Source organism: Dreissena polymorpha, chromosome 12 (assembly GCF_020536995.1).
Source record: "Dreissena polymorpha isolate Duluth1 chromosome 12, UMN_Dpol_1.0, whole genome shotgun sequence".
Taxonomy (NCBI): Eukaryota; Metazoa; Mollusca; class Bivalvia; order Myida; family Dreissenidae; genus Dreissena; species Dreissena polymorpha.
Genome location: NC_068366.1, coordinates 18,990,814 through 19,013,987, shown reverse-complemented (window position 1 = coordinate 19,013,987; position 23,174 = coordinate 18,990,814). Strand labels below are relative to the sequence as shown.

At 32.3% G+C, this 23,174-nt stretch overlaps 1 protein-coding gene across 1 annotated transcript; it reads right to left on the bottom strand.

Annotated features, from left to right (window-relative positions):
* Window positions 1–3,275: 3,275 nt before the first annotated feature.
* Window positions 3,276–20,260, bottom strand: LOC127853333 (uncharacterized). The gene is made up of 17 exons (XM_052387767.1): window positions 20,230–20,260; window positions 18,107–18,198; window positions 17,819–17,847; window positions 16,775–17,059; window positions 15,045–15,131; window positions 14,692–14,814; window positions 13,999–14,133; window positions 13,048–13,125; window positions 11,793–11,917; window positions 11,310–11,396; window positions 10,599–10,691; window positions 10,388–10,459; window positions 8,149–8,356; window positions 7,202–7,354; window positions 6,672–6,748; window positions 5,489–5,559; window positions 3,276–3,842 (listed from the first exon to the last, which is right to left on the bottom strand). The coding sequence occupies exons 1-17, from the start codon at window positions 20,239–20,241 to the stop codon at window positions 3,758–3,760; spliced, it is 1,812 nt and encodes a 603-aa protein (XP_052243727.1). The 5' UTR covers window positions 20,242–20,260; the 3' UTR covers window positions 3,276–3,757.
* Window positions 20,261–23,174: the final 2,914 nt, after the last annotated feature.

Sequence of the window (23,174 nt, the reverse complement as noted above, 5' to 3'; positions counted from 1 at the left end):
GTTAGGAACAATGTTTTAGATGCATAACATATGTTTTTCATAAGCTAATCGACACAGTGATGTTTTCGAATATAATGCACAGATATTTAATTTTATGTCTGATATAGTACATTAAGAGGTGGTCGTTTTTATTAAATATGAAACTATCTATGCCGGATTTACGCACTTGTTTGGCGCCACTGCCTTCGCATCTTGCTGTCATGGAGAGGATTGCTTCGGGCTCATGAGCAAAGCTTTGACATGAGAATTGCCTCTGATTGCAATAAGATGTCTAGCAACGCCAGTTTTGTACGAGCGCACTAAAGCAATTTAACTAGTGTTTGGTGGCACCTTTCAGAACATAACATGCACTTTTTAGTTTTTGCTTTAGTAAACAATTGCAGAAAATATATGAGATTGCACGATTAGGTATTTATTGTGTGTTATTTAACATGTTCTTCCTAGACATTCATTAGGAGCAGGTTATACAATGCAAGACAAAAATTCGTATCGAGGAAGACTCGCGATATAAATGTGTTTTTTTTTTTATAGTTTATGTTAATTTGAAATAAATCAAGTTAGTTTGTTACCTTTTACCCTAAAGACCATACGCAAATAAATGTTAACCTGCTAGTCAACGGAATAAGAGCGTTAGGTTTATGCGAGACAAGTTTTAAATATTTCTCGACACGCAATAGAGACTTGAAATAGAGAAACAACTGTCGCCTATGCAGTATTGTATATCAGGAATACATGCAAATGCCTTTCATAAGCATAATGAACTTTAATATATTAATGTCGCGTTATTCAATTTAACCATGATGATGCTAACACATAGAAAAAGTTGTCGTTGATTTTTCGTTTTTTCCTTAAATGTTAACACAAACACTTTCCAACGTCCAGTAATATTATTATCAACAAGATACTAGCGAAACCGTTAACGGGCTTCGTCCGTGATAATTAGATGTTGTGAAGTTGTGAAACTACATCCCTGCTTGTGTAGTGTGTACTGGCTTTCTCACGCAAACAGTGACTTTATATACCCATTTAACACTGCGTAACATAGACAGGAAAAGTTCAGCTATTTATCATAGGAGTGTAACTAACAAATGACATGTTGGTCTATCTGCTTGACAGTACATGGATTAAACTAAGGAAATTATATTTATAAATGACATATAGGCATGGGGCTTGTCTTTTCAATGTAACTATAAGGAAAATTGTATGGATAAATAAATCAATAAATTGACCATACGACCACGCCATTAACTCGTGTTTTTATAAACATAAGGTCAAATAATGAAATTGTTATTTTTGTAAATAACTGATTTTCTAATGTCCAATGTGTTATGTTCAAATGATCGTTACGTTACATTACACTGTAGTAGCGAATATATAATAATATATAACTCCTGTAACATTTCTATTCCGAATATGCTAGTTTGTAAATCCCACAAATTCCCACCAATCTGATGTAACAAACAAATCTGGCCAATTATAAACTCTTTCAAAATTACGTACGCTATAAACTGTTATTATTACCAATAATGAATAAGTGGGTCAGCATTTAATGTTCCTGAGTATAAGTGTTTATATTGAATTAAGAACCTTTTTAATCGGCTTTGTTGACACCCTTTATAGTCATTAAAAAATAGCCCCACAATACACGGAATGTAACATACTTCCGTATGGAAGGGAACTGTTAAGGGAAGTAACCACTTGTATGCTTTTAGATACGTTTGTTCAATCTCCACGCAGAGTTGTCGTTCCTTGCTCTCACATACAACTCTGCGAAAGGCTCAGCCCTCCATTTTGTCTATAAAATAGATAAAACCGAACAAACGCATTCAACGTATATTTGATTGGATATTCAAGATCGCATGCATTAAATTAAGAAATATGACTTTTAAATGTACGATAAATCGTGCAAAAACTTGCGAGTTTAAATGCAACTCTTTGGAACTAATTTATTGCCCATTTACGCAGATGGAATCATTCCACGCACTTCACAAATGTAAACAATTGAACATATTTTTTTTGAGTGACGTTAGGAATTGCTTCGACGTGTGTTTGTATGTTGGTTTCTTAACATAAAAAACCATATCAATTTTATAATAATGAATTAATACTGTTATAAGATATCATGGTATGAGATGGTTTTCTTTAATGCAGTGAATGCAATGTAACCGTAGTGCAAGAGATTGTTAGGTATTCTGTAACCTCAATGATGAACGCTTGGAATGATCATGACATAAATGAGACACTTTCATAACAATAGTCCGTTCTGAGCCCAACACAGAGTTGAATGTAATGTAAACGTCGTGCAAGAGATTGACGTTTGTTTTTTATCAAATAGTATTCACTGACTTTTTGTGAAGCTAATGTAAGGATTGCTGCGTAGAGTAAAATTGCTGTTTTTTTTACAGTACACTCGCATTTCTCCACTGTGACAGTGCAAATTAAAGCTCTGCGAAAGTTAACACCAAAACACAAATAATTGTATGTTTGAAGTCTGATATTGATCATATTCTTGTGCGAAATTTAAATTCTCTAGCATGACGTAAATTGAATTAACACCTTTATATGATGACGCAACACAGCATGAGGAACTGCAGAGTATAAAACCCGTACTCCTCAACATTTAAGGAATAATCCTTAGTTTAACCAACCTTGAAAAGCTCCATTGTATTGATTGCGTTCAATGTTTACTATTTATTATATAAATTTGAGAGGAAGTGCAAAATACAATGATCTATAAAATATTACCATAGTTTGTGTAAATATTTCTTGACCGAATCGTAAGTCTATAAAAAGTGAATGGATTTTAATCAAACTGCTAAAAACGATGTACATTAACAACATCTTTTGTCAACACATAAGTTTTCCGGCATTTTTCACTTTTAGTGATGAACACGCTTTTTCAGATATTTCTCGATCAAACAGTGTTGGATAAGTGGAATTCACACAGATGACAGTTTCATCTGTAAATCGTATGCTTGGTTGCCATAGTCCAAGAGACTCGTCCTATGTCAGTTACGCGTACGCGACGATTGGATAATTTATCAAGCAAATCGCTGTCTTTCTATGCAATTTTATACTTTGATGCGATGCATTTTCAAACGTCACAATATAATGGTATGCGCACGGTTCCGATTTATTCATGACTTGTAAGGAACATGAGACGCGGTATGTTGTCCAAATGTGTGAACGATAAGGGATCTTCAATTGCAAATTGAAACAGTAGCCTGTATGAATATATGTGTATTCAACAAAAAACAACAATTCAGAATGTTACTTGTAATTTTATTAGATGGTAAGTACAAACTGATCTTATGTAGCTAAACATTTTAATTTCGAGTTGCAAATTAGAACTTCTACAAACGATTGGGTTCATATGAATCTTGTCTAGTAACAGATTAGAAAACGACAACGAAATTTTTTTTCAATTTCCTCACAAACTCGTTTTTTTTACGGATTGGTAGTTTAACAACAATAATTTAGTTATTTTGTTTACATTTGTTTCGAATGAATGTTTAATGATCGCAAAAATATGTACTTTATTTCAAGGTATTTTATCGCATTTAATTATTAATCAAAATTTGATTAGTCAGGTAAAAAACTCAATAAAACGACGATGAATATGAGCAAGTTATAGACAGAACAGACGCATTTTTCGAAATATACAATTTGCAAAGTTCACTTATTGCATAAGTGGGATGGACTGACATGCATTGCTTAAGGACAGCAGCGGATCAAAGTATCTAAGCAGAAATCGATACTACTTTGAAATCTTGTTTTTATTTTTATTTTTCGACCCAAGTGCAGCTTTGTCAGATTCTTCCAGATGTGTCGCTGATGTGTCACTGCAAAAAATAACGGATTTTTTTTTTGTATCATGGGCAACTGATAAAATTTGTATCTCTGCATACATTGCATAACACTACAAAAATACTGGAAACCGACTTTGTTTAAGTGTATTAATATAAGAGAGATACTTGAACTAAATAGCACACGAAAATACACGAAAAACTAAATGATTCAAATATAATCACTTTTGAACCTCCCAGTTTATACCCCATAAGTATTAAACATACCGTACTAGTGAATGAACAAGATGATAATCCAAGTTAAAGAAAAAAAAACACTATAAGGCCAAAACAAATTGAAGATTTGTCCTACGGATTTAAGCCCTCCAAAAATGGAGAGAGCGAGCGAAATAAAAATAAATGTACTTTTATTCAATTTTTTAATCACAGGCGAGCGAAAAGCGAAAAATAAAAATATACATATATTGTCAATGTAAATGGATATTGTTTGCCTAATAAATGCACCATATCTGCTAAATACCAGCACAAAATCATTACGTAGTAATAAAGGTGGTTTTACTCTAGTCCGATGTTTCCAAAAGATAAAAACATCTCCAATTGTTGTTAAGCTTTTTCACACCAGGTAGTTACTACTAAATGTTAACATGGTACACTTTAGTTTTCACAATCACAGTTATATTAGAAACCAGTCTTCTGTCAATGAAAATTAAATAACATTAAACAATAAATAATACAATAAACATCAAGAACACGAAATATCTTGACTCTGTATTAGTTCTTAATAACATAGGTTATAGAGTTATACAATTTAGATTTAATTTTATCGATACCACCACGTTCATTACAGATTTTGTTCCAAATGGACGCATCCCGGCGACATTTAACATCCTGATGTAGATGCTGCTGAGAATATTAAATTACTTAAATCCTCTGTTATGCAAATACAAATTGCCAACGGAGATAAAATAAAATTCCCATTTGTGTCTTAGGCCGACACGACTAGACAGACGAACGCCGCCATTGTTTTTTACCATAAACCGATCTAATAACGCAAAGCGTTTTAAGAGTCTATGTCATAAAATACGTAAGCTAAATGAAAATAATTCATTAAACAAAAATGTGCGCAGCAAAATTGTTGATGCGTGTGCAAAATAAAAATAAAAATATTTTTATTTCGTTTTAAGATTCAGGTGCGGTCAATCCGACGAACATTTAATCAATTTGTTGTGGCTTAATGCTATATTTATTCTCGAAACACATGAAGTAATCGTCATCTAGTATTATTTACAATAAGATGTAGTTAAATTATAATAAGTGCCATTTAAACATGTTTTCTTGGGATTCCCGAATCCAAGCATAGTTTATAAAAAGGAGCGAAATATCAGCAAATGGCATTTAAACACAGTTTTTCAATATGTAACCATAAGTAGAACTAATGGTAAAGTTCAAAGATGTTCTTTGTTTTCTAAAATTGAGGTCAATATGTGAATCGCTTACTTTAAATAAAACGAAACAATACACAAAGGAGAGCATTAAACTTATACATTAAGGTCCGATACGTCAATCCGGTAACTTTTAAAGATATTGAATACATTACATACTGAAAAATATTATAATGAATGGTATCTATAAACATTATTGTTTTCTTAATTGTATTCCTTCATAGTGTTTACAAAACGTACCAAATTTCTATTTCAAATCTGCCGTCCTCGCCATAACTATAATCTCCTCTTATTCCACTGTCCCAACGTACCTATATGTAAATATATCATGGATATGAATCATGTGACACCATCATTAATTGACTTTAATGTTTACGATATATTCTATTTTTTAATATTGTCTTGAGGAGGCTTTATGTTTTTTGTTTTATGATAACAATATTAACAAATTGAAATAAAAACATATTTTACATTATTATAAAAACGCTAGTCGTCGACGATCTAAAAGTGATGTTTTAAAGCTGAATATTTCTTAATTTTGTTGAAAGCTTTGACTAAAAATGTCGATAACCCAAGCCACAACAGGATCCATTTGTCATATTGGTCATTTTTGTACCTTATTGATTACGCATACGCAAGTCTAATCTAATCAAAGATCACATTTTGATAATTTTTTACGCGATACCAAGTTGGAATTCCAGTATTTATATAACCTGAAATATTTGAACAAAATAAATCTAATCAATTAAGCGTAATTGAAATAAAAAGCGATAAACTTTTCGATTTCTCGTCACATTGACATTCGTTTGCAGTCGTAAAGACATGCATCTTCTCTTAAAAGATGATACTTATGTATGTTAGTAAAATGGAGGAATCAGTATCCACATTTCAACAACGTAATGTGTAACTTAAGCCGAAATTGGCCAATTCAATATGGCTTTGACTAAAGGCCGTTGGTTGTCGATTTGCCACTTTAGTGCGCATTTATTTAGTATAGCGATGGTGAAGGTAGGAGGATTTTCCCGAAGCAAAACCTAGATGAAGTATCGATTTTGATGACGACGGAAATCATAACTTTCAATCAAAAGTTCAAGAAATCCGACGGCTCGACAATATGTATCATCACTAAAATATATTCTCTTGTTTGAATAATATATCTTACAATCAATGCATTACAACGCATTCGTATACACATTACACAGTATCACTTCTTTCATTGTCTCAAAATAGATATCAAGTTCACCGTTCCGCTTGACTATCTTGATTGAATCAAAATCTTGTTTCATATTCTCAATCAACAGTTACTGAGTCAATTAACTTAAACAAAATATATAAAAATATAAATAATTGTTACCCCGGAACCATTATGTATAAACTGGACGCTTAGAATTTATGTCAAGTGTATGTAAAATATTATTCTTACTCGTGCTTTAGGTGGTTTCATTTCAACAACAACACCCTTGTTCCACGCATGGACATTTCTAAATTTACCATGTCGACCTAAAACAATAACACAACAAACAATACTCCATTTTTTATTAATATCATTTTCAGTAAATAACAACAAGTTATGTAGACTAAAACGAGAACAGATGTAACTAAAACAATGTGTAAACAGCCTGAATATATATATATTCCTTTGAATTTTACAAAACAGTCTTCTGTAAAGGTTGTTCTAACATTAATTATATAGTTTTCATACTTTAATGAATAAACTGCATAAAAGTATATTTCCTATATATTTTAACGCCTGTTGTTGGGGATATATTTCTGCTGGTATGTATCTTTTATATTTCGATGGTAAATGCAGATTAGTTTTTTTTGCATTTAATGAACTCTTATTTTAATCAGAACTAAGTTTTAATCAAACTGTTAACATCACAATTAATATACATGGATATGTATATGACCATGGCGGAATGTATATTAAAAGCGTCAGTCACAGTAGCTTACCAGTTTTCACTTGACAACCGACTGCCATTAATTCCCCGGGCTGAAGGCGTCGAACCTCGTCGACAATGAGAAGATCGAATCGTCCTAAGCCATATCGGTACCCTAGGTTACCACCAGGTAGTTTGACGTCCCACTCCACAGTCACCTGTATTTCTTTGTAAAACAAGCACAGAACAAATAGTGATCCTTTTGTGTTAGATTGTGCTGAATTCTGTTTGCAAAACGGTACTTTGATTCATTTGCGTATGCACAATTATCAAAAGCTGTGCATTATCACCGAATGCATTTGACATGAGGTGTAACGTACATCTTTGACATCTTTTTTTAAATGATTGTTATAAAAATAGACATTAACTGTATAAAAAGTCAACAGCTGAACAATCCTAAAAGTTGGCAGAACTTGAAAAACAAATGTTACGCTCTTCATGAAGTTGCATGCTTTCAAACAGGAGTACTAAAACGACTGGTTATCACAGGAAAACAAATTATTGTTATAATCCTCTAGGTAGTAAGTAGTCAAGTAATAAGTGGTCGCTGTGGTGTAATGGATATGGTGTCCGCCTAGCGACCGGGAGGTCACGGGTTCGATCCCCACCGTGGGAGCGTTCTTTAGATCTCTTGCAAAGACATCAAGTACTGTTTCAAGGCCCGGGAAACGGACTCGAAAGCGATTATATAAGCCTTAGGCTTTCCATGCAATCGATCTCAAATAATTAGGTTTACTCTAAGTAATTTGTGACCAACACCATAGAGGAAAAAAACACCATATCTCAAAATAACATTTGTCTTTTAGTATATTTGAGCTATTGAGTTTAATTCATATTCAACACTAGTATATATTTTAGTAAGAACCACCCTCGAGTACTTATTTGTAGATATTGCCATGGTCACCTGTACACATTTTAAGATGAAAAGATGAACAAATATAATTTCTCAGTTTCATTTACCATTGTCCCAATGTCCAACCACTGTCCCAACACCATTACTGTCTTGGTTATCCCACTTCCAGTCGGGTCCTCTGCGAACGCGGGAACCAATGATGGGCAGAGTTTTGCAGTTGCTCTCCAGATACATACCAGGACTACGATATTCGCTTGCGGCGTTTGCATCCGCGACATGTTTATGCGTTGTTGTCAAAATGTCACAAATATCTGTCTAAAGAAGAATGCTATAAAATAGCTGTTGAATTTATGAGACATTCATTTGCGATAATATAAAACACTAGACAGTAAATGCATATAAGTTAGTATGTCCCCCAGTCTTTACTGGGGGAAATATTGTTTTAACCCTGTCTGTTTGTTTGTTTGCGTCAAACTTTAACATTTGCAATAACTTTTGCAATATTGAAGATAGCAACTTCATATTTGGCAGGCATGTGTATCTCATTGAGCTGCAAATTTTGAGTAGAAAAAAGTCAAGCATAAGGTCATCCTTCAAGGTCAAGCACAAGGTCATCCTTCAAGTTCAAAGGTCCAATATATGTGTCAAAATCGCTCATTATATATATACTAGAACTTTGAAAGGCATGCAAGTGTATCTCATTGAGCTGCACATTTTGAGTGTTGAAAGGTCAAGGTCATCCTTCAAGATCAAAGGTCAAATATATGAGGGGACATAGTGTTTCACAAACACATATTGTTTTACATTTTAATCTGTAATCTATTTAAGAAATAATAATTTTCGCTCATGGTTTGTTGTCGAATAACCCACAGTAAGGAGTATAGATGCGTGGGAATTAAATTACGAGTGCGAAGCACGAGTGATTTGATGACACGCATCTATACTCCTTACTGTGGGTTATTCGACAATAAACCATCATAGAAAAATATTATTTCGATTCTAACACGATTCTGATTTATTTGGTTCAAGCTTTTGGACGTGTACTATATTTTTCAATACTCCGCCCTTCTTAGTAAAATGTTAACTATTTAGTGACATCATTGAATTGCGCAAACAATGACGTCGTTTTCATTCATTAATATTTTGCAAATGACGTCACTTTCATTGAGAAGAACAATCGTAGAAACTTAATGACGTAACGTTTATTGATGCTACTGAAAAGCTGACATGCTATATATGTTTTCTTAATTACACTTCTTAACAAATAACATTCTTTGCAGGCGTGGTTATGCCACTTATCACCAAATATACAATTTGTTGTTTCATTACATTTATATACATGCTACATTTATTACATTTCTTTTAGAGCGGGTTTTAGCATGTGCATTATACTGCAATATTTTCTTTTTTTTATTCGGGTCTATTTCCGAAACATTAAGCTCCGCCCATAATTTATTGCAGAATAACCCAAACTTGTTTTCCTTCTTTGTCTATAGAAAACAAGTCGCGTGCCGTGCTAGAATTCTTGATATACGTAAATAAATTGTTTATGTTCGTATGTCTGTTTATCTCATAAACAGCAAAAATAATTATTATTCGTTGGGGATTAATTTAAGTTTATTTCGTGGTTAAATTATTATGACCATTGTTTTAAGACCGAATTTACAATGACATGAACAACATTAGTATCCAGTATGATCAACGCAATTCAGATAAATAGAGATGATGAACAAAGAGGAGTACATCATACTGATACTTGACATTTCCTGTAAAACGTGTATGCAGTAACGCTGTATCGATACCCTTAATTTTGTTGAGGTAGACTTTTAAAAATTAGCGCTAATTGTAACAATTGTTAAAATCCTTCAGGATCAGTGTATATTGTGTTTTTCTAGATAATGAATGTTAAACCCGCCGGATAAAAGACAATAAATGATCAACACTTCATTGAAATAATTTCAGCTCTTTTATTACAGTGAAATATAAACATTTGTATTTTTATTTGGTGGTTTGTGTGACTAGATTAACTAGTATCTAGATTGTATTGCATGAATTATTGAAGTTAAATTCATTGACACATTGTTTCAGATATATTTTCCACTTGGGGTAGTGTTTAAAAATTCTTCAAAATACTGAACTTGTTAAATTGCATGTGATGAAAAGGGAGAGTTTCTAACAACTCATAACAATAGACAAGTTTATTGTCATGTAATTATTAGGGCTGACTGCCTGCATGGGACTAATTGTAAACAACGGAATTTATCTCATTGCATTCACATTTGAAAAGTCCTCTACGATAGACCGACCAAATATAAATAATTTAACCATATAACAAACATTTCTTACTTTATCCTCTGGTGTCAAATTTCCGTCAGAATTCTCTAAATTGCCAAACTGTTCGTCGTGAACCTTTTGTGTCTAAAACATAATAGTTGTTTAGCGTTACGCTGAATCGTAGACACCGGAATACATAGGTCAACACACTACTATTAGAAGTTGACAGAAAATGTTAATAAAACATGCATGAAGTATAAACCAGAAAAAAATGGCTTCTTACACAAAGATAATTGCGCCTGGCTAATCTGCGTCCTTCATTGCAATCAAATACATTTGTGTATGGCTCATCCGATCGGATACACGAGAAAAATGTCTGGAACAAACGGTTATCACATCCAAATACATGCATACGTATCGAGTTGCGATAATTTTGGAATTTGTTGTTTGGGTAAATGCATTATACTCGAGTCAAACATCACATGCGATGAACCCTTGTTTTTACGGTCATTGTCCTGTATATCTTTTTTTATAATATGGGTTATATCTAAGAATAGGTCAATCGTGCATTTCATCGAGCAAAATAAAACACTTGCTGTGATTTCTTGTTAAAGGCTAATTGCACTTAACTCCAAACCACTCTCGTGAATAAGTATGAACACATTTATTTTGAAAACACAAGCATGATCATCGCAACATAGAGCACAAAACCATTAATAAGATAGTCGTTACGATAGTGATGTAATATCTTTCAAAATGAAACAAATTGTGTTGCTAAAATCTAACCACACGTATTCAGAACTCATCGGAGTCATATATGTAAACAAATTTTACAAATTTTAAAGGTATGCCACTTAATATAACCTTCATAATGAAAAAGTATACAATTTATTTTGAAAGTGTAAATGTGATACATGTGGATATTCTAAATTGTAATCAATATTGACGTTCAGCATATGACTCATTCCATATTTGTTTAATTGTATGAACTTACGGTGGCGCAATCAGGCACTCCAACAAAGAATACCGACATCTTGGCATCGTTTAGAGTGTCTAATATCCACACAATGTTTGCCATATCCTACAATAGCGCTTTTTACGTTAACATTATGTCGAAATATATGTTTCTTTTAACAATGTATGTATAGAACATAATATATTTTGTATATGATCAATAATGCCATGAACTAGCATTTATTGATGACCACTTGCATGCATTTTGTTTGTATAAATATATTCAACATACATGTGTACTCATGGACTGTAATGTCTAATGTATCTTGAATAAACCAACAATTACAATATTCAGTATGAAACAGTGTATGATAAAAAAACAACATATAAAGACTCAATAATATAAAGAACAAAACAATAGGTGCTTATTTCGCTGAACGATTTTAATTACATAAATATGTAGTGTTTTATAATTATTTGTCAATTCCAGGACTAAACGCTTTGTATTTGTTTATTGTTTTACCTCGTCAAGTTTGGTTTCGTCTACTACATCTGGTCCACTGTACAGCGACATCTCCGTTGGCTGTCCATCCGTTATAACAATGACCTTATGATGCATACTTACATTGTTGATACAAACAGGAGGATCTGCAAAGTATATGCTTTGCTAATAAGGCATACAAGTTTAAATAACCATTGAACTAGTATATCCTATTATTCTTAACCAAGTTTTTAAAATACACTCAGGTTCTGCCCCTACTTACTTGAATGAGAATTTTATACTAGCCAGTACTGTTCATAACCATAATAATAGATTTAGCATATGGTCATGTTTCAGTATCCCGAAAATAAAAGGGTTTGGCAAAAAGTCCTTCTCATATAAGGGATGTTCTTTATGGAACAGCTTACCAATTGAAATTAAAGATTCCTTCCCCCAACTTACAGACATTTAAGGTTGCAGTAAAAAAGCTTATTTTAAATAACTCGTAGTTTTATTAATAAAGCCTGTTATCTCCCTGTGATGTTTTTAATATAAAAATGGTGTGTATTTTTAATAAAATGTTAATTTGCTAAGTTTACCATCTTTAAGAACAAATCTGTTGTGTCTTGCTAGGACATGTCATCATCACCAGGACCACATTCCTTTTTTGTGCTATCCTAGGTATGTGAGTACATGCCCTTGTACACAAAGATATTTATTAATATTTGATCCACCAATTTTATATGTTAATACATGATATAAAAATAAGCAATAGTTATGTATTTTTTACCAAAATGATTGCTGTCAAGTTGCTTTTAAGCTCTAGTCTTTTAGCTGATCTGTGATATTTTGCATTTGTATTTTATAATGTGTTAATTGTTTTTAATGATGTTGTGTACCATGCTACATGTATTTTTATACTGGAATAAATCTATCTAAATATATCTTTCTATCTTTCCGAAATAATATACACATTTGCAAAAATATGATTTACAAAGAAGCAAATCATATAATGATCTCACGAATTTACATGCAATTGTTTGTTACTCATACTATTTCTTTACTATATCCTAACAGTGCTATTCCGTGAAGTTTCATCATAGAAAATATAGGTATTAACTTCAAAATTACATCTCATCAAAAGAAATTAGAAAATAACAAAACCTGAGTCCATACAAATCATCAAATAACACTTGTACGAAAAACTAATATTATTAGTAGTTTATCTTTAAGTAAGCAATATGATTATTTATAACCAGTAACACATTTTGTCTACAGAAAATATTAATACACTCACTCTGAACCGACAATAAAACTGCACGTGCGACGAGCAGACCTCCGACAAGAGGACTTGGGCCGCCTAACTCAATCTCATCTGTCATGAGGAAAACAAATCGATCTAAATCACATACACTCTAAGTGCATTATTTAAAGCGACTATTTTATTTTCAGTATTTTATTTGTGTGATCACAAACAAATACAGGAATATGAACGATGAATTTAAATAAATTGCAGAAACTTTTTAGTGCCATTAATTCAAATATTGTTCATTTCAGTACAATTCAAAACAACCAAGTTAAGACCGACATCGTCACGTTACCTCATGTACATATATAGAACAAACAATATTGGTGTTTTCCCAATTATGTAAATGTTTTGTTTACATAATCGAGTTTCCGACAGTACAAAACAAAATAAGTTTTATTTGTATGTAACTCTAATTTCGTCGATTTTCTCCTGAAATTGTAATTTTAGTTTATTTCATCACCGTTGTTAACTAATTTGATATAAAATATTTCTAATTAAGCGTATGCTCGTTTTAAGACGTAAATGTACTTTTTTACAATAGCATATTTAATAGCAGGCTTTTCCCCCAGGGTTTTGTGCCTAAATTTCCAAATCAACTGTGTCCAAATTTCTCAATATCATAGTTTGGTTCTGGATTTAACTCTAAAGTTATGAACAAAAATTATAATAAGACCCGTGAAACGAAAACAACCATCAAGTTGACAACGGTGGGTCTTTGCCCCTGCGCACTAGCAGAATCCTGGAGAAAGACCGGAATAAAACGTATGTGGTACTCGTTCAAAAATAGTTTAAATATCTTACATTAAGTGCAGCTTAATTTAAGCGCCTAAACATAAAAAAGTATAAATATGATATTGTATAGCCTACGCTGTGACACAAATAAGCAGCAATACTGAAACTTTACTTAGCAACAAGTTTTTACATTAAAATATAACTTGCCTATCTTATTTCTGATCTGTTTGAAATCTTTTGTCATCGGTATCTCCACGTGTGTTTGGTGTCCAAACGTGACGAGGCTTACATGCTCATCAACATGTCGTGATGGCTGATACAGTAAGGAGTGTTCTTCTAAACCTGTTTCGATTTTGATAGTGATTGACATATACTTAATATGATGCATATTAAAGAATTCTCATATATATACAACTTTGATGTTTAATTTCTCAGCAATGTATTGCAAAACCGGCAAATTCTAGTTTGTTCTTAATCACATGAATATCAAACGTTGTTTTATTAGTTGGCTTTAACATTGCTTCGGTTTGTGCAGTTTCATATAGGTAGATGTTTATATGGAGATATTGGTTCAAATATAAATTTCATAATTAGCAAAGTTGTTTGTTGCTTTAAGATATTGCCAATAGTCATATACTCTCTTAAGGGGCGTTCCCGAACGCCTTGTTTCTATTTTCGGTGAAAATATTTGTCGGTATTACATCGGTGTCCATAGTCATTTGTAAAAAAAATATAGGAACTTATTTTCCAAATAATGTGCACAATGTCATCAGTTAGCATTTAATAAAACATTATTATGTTTTTTTAAATCCATGAGTTTTTTTTCTATTCAACATCATTATAAGAAAACTTAAAACTCACAATAAAATACTGAACACAGGATGAGTGCAAGGAGCATACCAGAAAGGAAATCTTTCACGAATGTGTTGACCTTTTTCCAAGAGTCCCCTGACGCCATGCTTTCTGATATGTCCAGCAGCAAAACAGTGTGGTAGCCGCCAGACGGACGAGGCATCAAGGAAACTGAATGTATCCGCACTCAACACGCAATAAATGTAAATGAAGACTCTCATGAATATTCGGAACTTAAATGCTGTATAACAAAACACATTATATTTACTTTTAGCTCACAGGCAAGTTATGAATGTATTTTACTGGTTATTGTATTATTACATAACGTTGTCTAGCCCATGTCTCCTAGACGTTGCCATTGTTATCAAAATTCAACGAAAATATTTTCTGTTGTTACCTACCCCTTTCTATTTCTTGTCTCCCCAGAAGTTGCCATTTTTCTACATCCATCGAATTCCGTCTTTCAGACTGCTGTTTAACGCAGACGTCTATGAAAATATGTATTAATCGAATGGGCAACAATTACAAATCCTTTTTTTCAGCAATTAAAAGACCACGTCCGTTTCTCATACATAAATTACTCGTTATTTATTAATTTCTATTAGTTGTTAAACGAAACATAAAAACTCAACTTTTAAATGCAAAAATTCATCAAATGATGGCTGGAATAATTTTGGATTTGTTTCGTTGTTTGGTCTAAAATTGCGAGTTGAAGGAAATTAAATGATTTCTACAAATAAATAAATTTGCACAAACAGTGATGTTATTATGAACTTCTGATTGTGATGATGATGGATGATGATACAGTTATATCATATTGATACAAATTATGACTTATGATGACAAAAAGCTTGATGTCCATGTCCGAATAGTTGTAATTGTTCTGTTATTCTAGTGCAGATTATATTGTTAATATAATAATATTATACGTTTCAAACATTATAACTTTCAAACATTTAAAATCTTCAAGATACACACACATGATAAAGTAAAGTAATATTCACGAACAGTTCATCCTCTGTTTGAAATGCTCATAAAATAATTAGCTGAATTTTACAGTCGATATATAAAGAATCATAAATATGATCATCATCCATCACCATCCATACATTACATGTTTACCAATTTTATGTTCAGTAATTGTTCTGACACCAATCTTTATTGGCTTTGATATGTCATAAAATCATTAACTGCATTTCGCAGATTCAGTAGAGTTCACTTATTCTTGAATATTCCTCATTAATTTAAGAATCAAACTTATTTGAGGAACGTATATAAATTCAAAATAAAAATGCAAGATCTACCCCAATAGTTTTCTCGAACCATTCCGTATTAGTTTGAAATACCAATTACATTCAGAACTGCATTTCTCATGGGAAAAATTAAGGAGATTTTATGAATTCTAGATGGTCGTCGTAAATTAAGAAAGTGTTAATCATTCTCATTTTGAATAAATGCTTATATGTTTATCATACTGATTAAAGAACACATTAAGAGCTTTTCATGAACATTCCAAGGTACGTATAGATTGATATTGAATAAGTGATCTTCATATCACAAGATTTGATAACAGTTCATGATTTGCATCATATGATAATGTAATCATAATCTTTATTTCACAAGTTTTAATCAAGGACAGTTAATTAACACTAAAATGTTCACGATTCATCCAAAATAAGCTGATGAACTCATATTGATAATTAATCATGATTAACTTTTATGAACCATGATTCAGAAGAAATCAAGAGCTGTTCTCGATAAATGCATGATTGGCTTGAAAATTTGTTACGAGAAAATTGATTAACGTGTTAAAATAAGAGAATATAAAAAGCGTATCTTCACTCATACATAATTATGACTGTTTGCATAGATACATGTTACATATCATTTAACATAATAACTATTCCAATTTGGCCGTACATGGTTCATGACAATCAAACGATTCAAAATACACACACTATATTTACGGATATTAAATAACAACTCATTGATTGATAGCGGAAAACCATCGTTACTTTGCTTCTACGTCCTTAACAAAAAATAATGTTGCTGAAACTCTTCAACCGAACAATTATCAATATTATTGGTGTACAAAAAATTATGTTAACACATAAAATACGACAAAACTCACGGTTTGTATGTTTCTCCGGTTTCAGTGATAGCGAACTTGCTCCGAAATCTGACACTGATGTAGCACTTTCTGTTGAACGTATTGTTGCTTCATACTCGCTGCCTGACCCTGTACCCAATGGTCGGTTGCGTTCCATGGCTCCTATGCTACTCTGAATATGTTCAAGTTGTGTGGAGAGTTCATCCAGTTGTCTTGCTCTTGCACTCTTTACCTCGTCACGTTTCTGTTTTACTTGCCGGTATTCTTCATCCTTTTTTGACAACCTTTCTTTCACAGCGTCAAGATCTGTTTTGACCAAAATTTAAATTGGGCTGTTGATTATGCAATGAGTGTTTAAAAAAATAAAGTAGCAGCAAAGCTTATGATCTCATTTGTAATTTTATTAATATATTTGTTGAAAAATCGTTATGCTTTAAATTAAATGTTCACTTAAAAGAAACAGTATACTTATGTTAAACATGCTTGTCACAGTGTTTTCAAAATTACAAGCAATCCAAATCCATCGGAGAACAATATTATCTAATATGCAATAAACAAATAGTTAACATATCTTACTTTTAACAGTATCCAACACTTACGCGTCGCGGGTAGCGCAACCTTTTTCACGCAAATGATCGGGTTCAATTTCCATACATAATGATGATATTCCATTGGTGTTCGAATATTTGCAATAGATCTATATTTTTAATACTTACATCAATAGAAAATTACATCAAAACACATCAACATTACTAATAATAATAACCTTAATGGAAATTAGCCATATGAGTCAATTTTCATAAACCACTAAAACTAACTGAAGTCTCAACAATTGTCATTTTATAATATCTTTCCTAAAATAGCCCTTAAGTCCTTTATAATGTTTATATACTAATCAATTCTTATTTGAGTTTATTGTATGAGTTTCAGACAGCAGAATGTCCAAACAAGTTTATTGGCTTCATATATCGCCCTATCATATGCCACCAATCAGCCAAAATGGCTTATGCGACTATTAGATTGAGCATTTTTCTATAGTTTTTTTATGTAATTGTAGTACGTTACCTTTCTTGAATTCAGTTATTTTATCTTTGCTGCAAAATAGGTATAACCAGTATAAAATCAACAGGTAAACGTACATATTGCATGTGTACTTTAACTATCCAATACACGTATTATGCATTTGTATTAAAACACTGCGAAAATATATTACTTCACATTCATTATTTTACTTTTTTACAATAACATTTATAGCATGGCACAAGAAAAACGCCGATGAGTATGGATATAAATGGTTTAAACATTAAACTGTATGATAGGAACACGGTGTAAACAACGATAAAACAATCTAACCAGCTACATCCCGCTTGTGAATTTGCGACTTGTAATATAACCGCATGGATACATTCTGTGTCTGTCTTTACTTCCGCAACTGTTTCATTTATCTGAAACATTGGATGTTATTTTACATTTTATAGCAAATGCGCTTGCTTATTTGCAATAGTTAATGCATATAATACTCTTGTCGTTTCTTATCGAATAAAAGACTGCTGAGAAAGATAACATACTTCATAGACGTTATATTGGTAGATTGGGCTATATAAGAAAACAATAGTAAATGATTTCAACTGGCATATTCATAAATTTATCATAGACCATATTTTTGTCAGTTGTTTAAAAAAAAATGAGTCGCGATCTTGGAAAACAGGACTTCATGCCAGCGCATTAAAAAATATCGGCCCATACTACCGTGTGCAGTCCGCACAGGCTTATCAGGGAAAATCATTCAAACGGACAATTTCCTCAAAGTGTTAAGTACCATCCCGTATTAGCCTGTGCGCACTGCATAGGCTTATCTGGGAAGATACTTTACGCAAATGCATTTAGCCCGGTTTCCCAAGAGCGTGGGTCATTTATATTGCACGCAACACACTTAACCAAAGATTAAATAGGATTTGTGCAACAATTAATTTTCCTTGTTTCGTCATTATAACCCACCGATTACCTGTTAAATGTGAAACAGGTGAATACGCCTGGCTGATCATGCAGCACTTCCTATTTTCCTATTGTTTCAAACATTAAAGACACCTTTTCGCAAAAAAAAATCTAAAATAAAATTGGTTTCATGTTTGTCAACTAACAAAATTATACTATTGGGAATACCCTAAAATAATATTATTATAAAGAAAACTGTAACAACAAATTATTTCAAATCGAATTGAGCTCGGAAGCTCGGGATCTTTAATTTTCGGGCAATATAATGCATTACTACTGGGGCCTAGTTTAAGTCTTAAGAAACTAGCCGTGGATTTAAAATGCTGTGTAACACAAGTGCTTTTCGCTGAAAATTGTTTCCTATGTCTTTTTAAAAACCAATTTCGATTGCATGAACAACACAATAATTTTAATCGTTTCCTAAGACATACTTGTTCTTGCGCATGTTTTTTAATTGTCATGTTTGTGATGACAGAAAAATGTGCTTTAAAGGGACCTCTTAAAACACTGTATCATTTTCTAAAATTAGTCGTCTTATAAAGATTTCCTTTGATAAATGCAAGCATCGGAATTAAAGAGATGCGATATAAAACAATAATATAATAAAATAAAACATAATAAGAAACACGACGAAACACATAAAAAGGTTATTCATCCCATCCGGCCTCGTACTGCTGCTCGTTTGGATAATAAAATACCGCCTTTACCACTCAACCTGCTGGGCTTTGATATGATGTAAAGCTTTGTAAAGTTTTGTATACTTTAAAAAAGTCAACTTCGTATAGCCATAAAAATAACAACGAAAGCACCAGAGGCACCAAATATTAAATCGCTTCACGCGTACGTCTACGTCATTAGTGTACCTGATGTAAAGTAATCTATCATTGTCCAATATGTGACTAAACTCAGTAAACTGTAATTATTTTGGCAACCTGTCGATATGTAGCTTTTAGTTTATTCATAAAATTAAACATGAATTCAAGTATTCGTTTGTCCGATTAAAAAAGGTCCGTGTGTTAAGTTATCCGCTGTAAATCACCGAGTTTTATCTACGAATCAAGACAAATGTGAGCGTTTATATTTGGTCGTCTTATTTGAAATGTGCATATTTGTTGTTATCAAGGGTTGATTGTTAATAGTCTGCATTCCGCGTGGGTAAAATGTCATTAAAAAACAATCACAATTTCATGGCAAATGACAATACAGACAACTGTGTGCGAAAATCTTTGAAACGCCCTATTTCAGAACGCGGGTCTAAGGTATGGATAAACACGTTAATATGTTGACATTTGAAAGTAAAATACCTAAACTTGTATATAAAAACATAAACGCTGGCAAAGAGAAGTGCATATATTTCAGAATTATACAAATACAAAATGGAAAAACATTTATATCATTTAAGTCATAATAATAAACAGACAAACTAATTTTAAATAATATTCACGTTAATTCAAATTTTAAGGTAGCAATAACTGACTTACCCGTGAGTCCATCTTGTCGGTTAACTCAGAGGTAAAGAACCGAAAACGAAAATAGTAATTCGATCCCAACTACAAGGTCATGTTTTACAGTTACGTAAAGTTAAATTTAGTTTTAAAGCAAGTTAACATTAACTTGCAACTTCTTTTCGGTAACGCAACGCGCGGAAAACTAGTTTCATATATCAAGGTGATTTAAGCTCCTGTCCTGTCCTTGCATTTAATTACAAGAGGAGCAAACGAAACTATGTTTAAATAAAAAAAACAATTTCCGAAATTCTTGGAATTTACATAAAATATATATTTTTAGTTAAGCCAATACGAGTTCTCGTTTCGTAAATCAATACGGCGGTCTTTCAATATGGAGAACAAACAATACACATGGAATAATCGCGCTTTTGCGACAAAGAAGAAAATGCACTGTCGAACAAAAAGGATGGTTTGTGTTGAGTTTACTATGTTACGTAATTACCGAGTCAGCCGTGGTAGTCGTTAAATATGGTGGAAAAAGAAAAGGAACGGAATAACTCGTCATAACGACGCATATATCTTGCTTATACAGTTGCTTATGTCAGCAACAACACAAAAAGCAAAGTAAGTAGAATTAATTGTATATTTTTGTTTGTATATGTATACCATGTTTAATGTGTGGTAAGAGGATCATACAATAATAGAAAACGGGTTATTCGCTCTACATTCTAACAAACAACAATATCTAAGATTGTGTATAACAAAGAACACTGATTAAAATGTGAAAATATACTTATTAGATGCCAGCAACCTGGCGATTTGCAATGCGGTCGATCGACTGAAGTCTCGAAAATTAATTTTATCCCTGCGAAAGAGACTTGTGAAGGGTTATTGTTGTCGAGTTATACCACAAGTGTAGATTTCCTAAAGTTGCGTTGCCTCAAAGCACAAAGTTGCTATCACAGAGATTCAAAGATTTGTCTTCATGCGATTATAATATTTAAAAAAATATCTGCTGGTTGTGTGACAAAAACTAACTGTATTTAAAACGTTTAAAATCTTTTAGTAAGAAGTTGTTTACGTCATTCAACAATGTTAATTGAATATTAACGTTGCAAATACAAATAAATGAAAGCGAGATTTTTTCCATATAATGCAATATTGACACAAACAACCTGCTAAATTAAAACTATGTGTTCTTATTTTAAAATGAGGTTTACGTCATTGTAGCGTAAGGTTCACATACCATTAATAATATCCACACTTGGATTGTGAAGAGTAAAGAAATAATCAGATTTGATTTATTTTATTACTGCTATTCAATGATGTATGTACATTGTAATCAAACTAAAACTTCTGAGGACGAAATGTTTGAAAATGTGCAATAGTAAGTACGTGAAATAGATCAAACAATTAACGGTAGGTACTGGAGATTATCGTTATATAAGTTCACATATTTCTTGAAACGATATTGATACGTAAAACTATACAACACATCATCATCACAATCTATTATGAATTCATAGATTCATATTCTAAATGTTTTGCTTTAGTTACTTTTGCATTTAGCATTTATTGTAATTGCTTTTTAGAATTCAGCATTCGTGGAATATCCAGAAAAACATCTAACTTCCGTAAAAGGATACTAAGTAGTACATTTAAATATAAACCACGTGAACCTTCAATTGCATACGCATGATATCATTCGTTTAAACTCTTAAAGGTGTTGAACTAATGACAAAGGCCGATTGTCTTATTATGATATGCAAAGTGAGACTTCAGCTTAATCAGTTAGAGAGAGTAGCAATTTAAAGAAATACATTTCAATATAAATTACATAAAACTACTAAATGATAAGATGCAAACCATACAAATATAATTGCAACGTGTTGGGTAAGTTGAGATGACAATTACAAATTCAAATCAATATAGACATGTGTACATTAAAAAGCTTTTAAAACAGTGAATCCTATATAGTCAAGTAGAAACGGGGGTCCACGGTGCATGATTGGAACCTTTTTTTTTAAATATGATGATGATGTTCTACATTGTCTTGGGTAAAGGAAAATGTTTGTTCCCAAGAAAAATGTCATGCCCACGGGGTCTAAATTCAAGATGGCCGCCAAGATGGCCGACCAAAAACATAGGAAATGCCGTTTTTTTGCAAATGACACAAACATTATAAATTGTCCATGATTTTGGTAAGCTTTTTAATTTAAGCCATTGAGAACATATTATTATTATTAAACAAATAAGCTTTTTGGTGAAAAATTAAACATTGTATGAAAAAATGACTGTATGAATGAAAATAAGGTAAAAAAACATGTGTTTTTGTCCTTATAAAATGTTTCAATTTGTGTCTGAAAAACAGTTTAGATACAATTATTATCCTAACTACATGTATACACACCTAAGGGACTAAGGAATATTAATAAATAATATTTCATGTGAATATTATAATATTAATGTGATTTGTAAGACAAGAAAAGCGGGTTGGGTAAAAGACAAATATAAAGAAAAAAATGCCTAATGTGCATATTGATATATTTTTAGACATACGAGGCTTGTTAACTTGTTATGTTTATGTATTTTGATCTTTTTGATACTTTTAAGTGTAGGCACATTGTTTTGCCCCCGGTAGATTGGCATATAGCAGTTGAACTGTCCGTCAGCCCGTCCGTCCGTCTGTACGTCCGTCCGTCCGAAAACTTTAACATTTGCCATAACTTTTGCAATATTGAAGATATCAACTTGATATTTGGCATGCATGTGTATCTCATGGAGCTGCACATTTTGAGTGGTGAAAGGTCAAGGTAAAGGTCATCCTTCAAGGTTAAAGGTCAAACAACAAAACCAAGGGAAGTAACAAGCTTTAAAGGTAGAGGGAAGTTATATTAATTAAAGGGATATAATAATAATTTTTAAAAAGCGGCGCAGTAGGGGGCATTGAGTTTCTGACAAACACATTTCCTGATTTT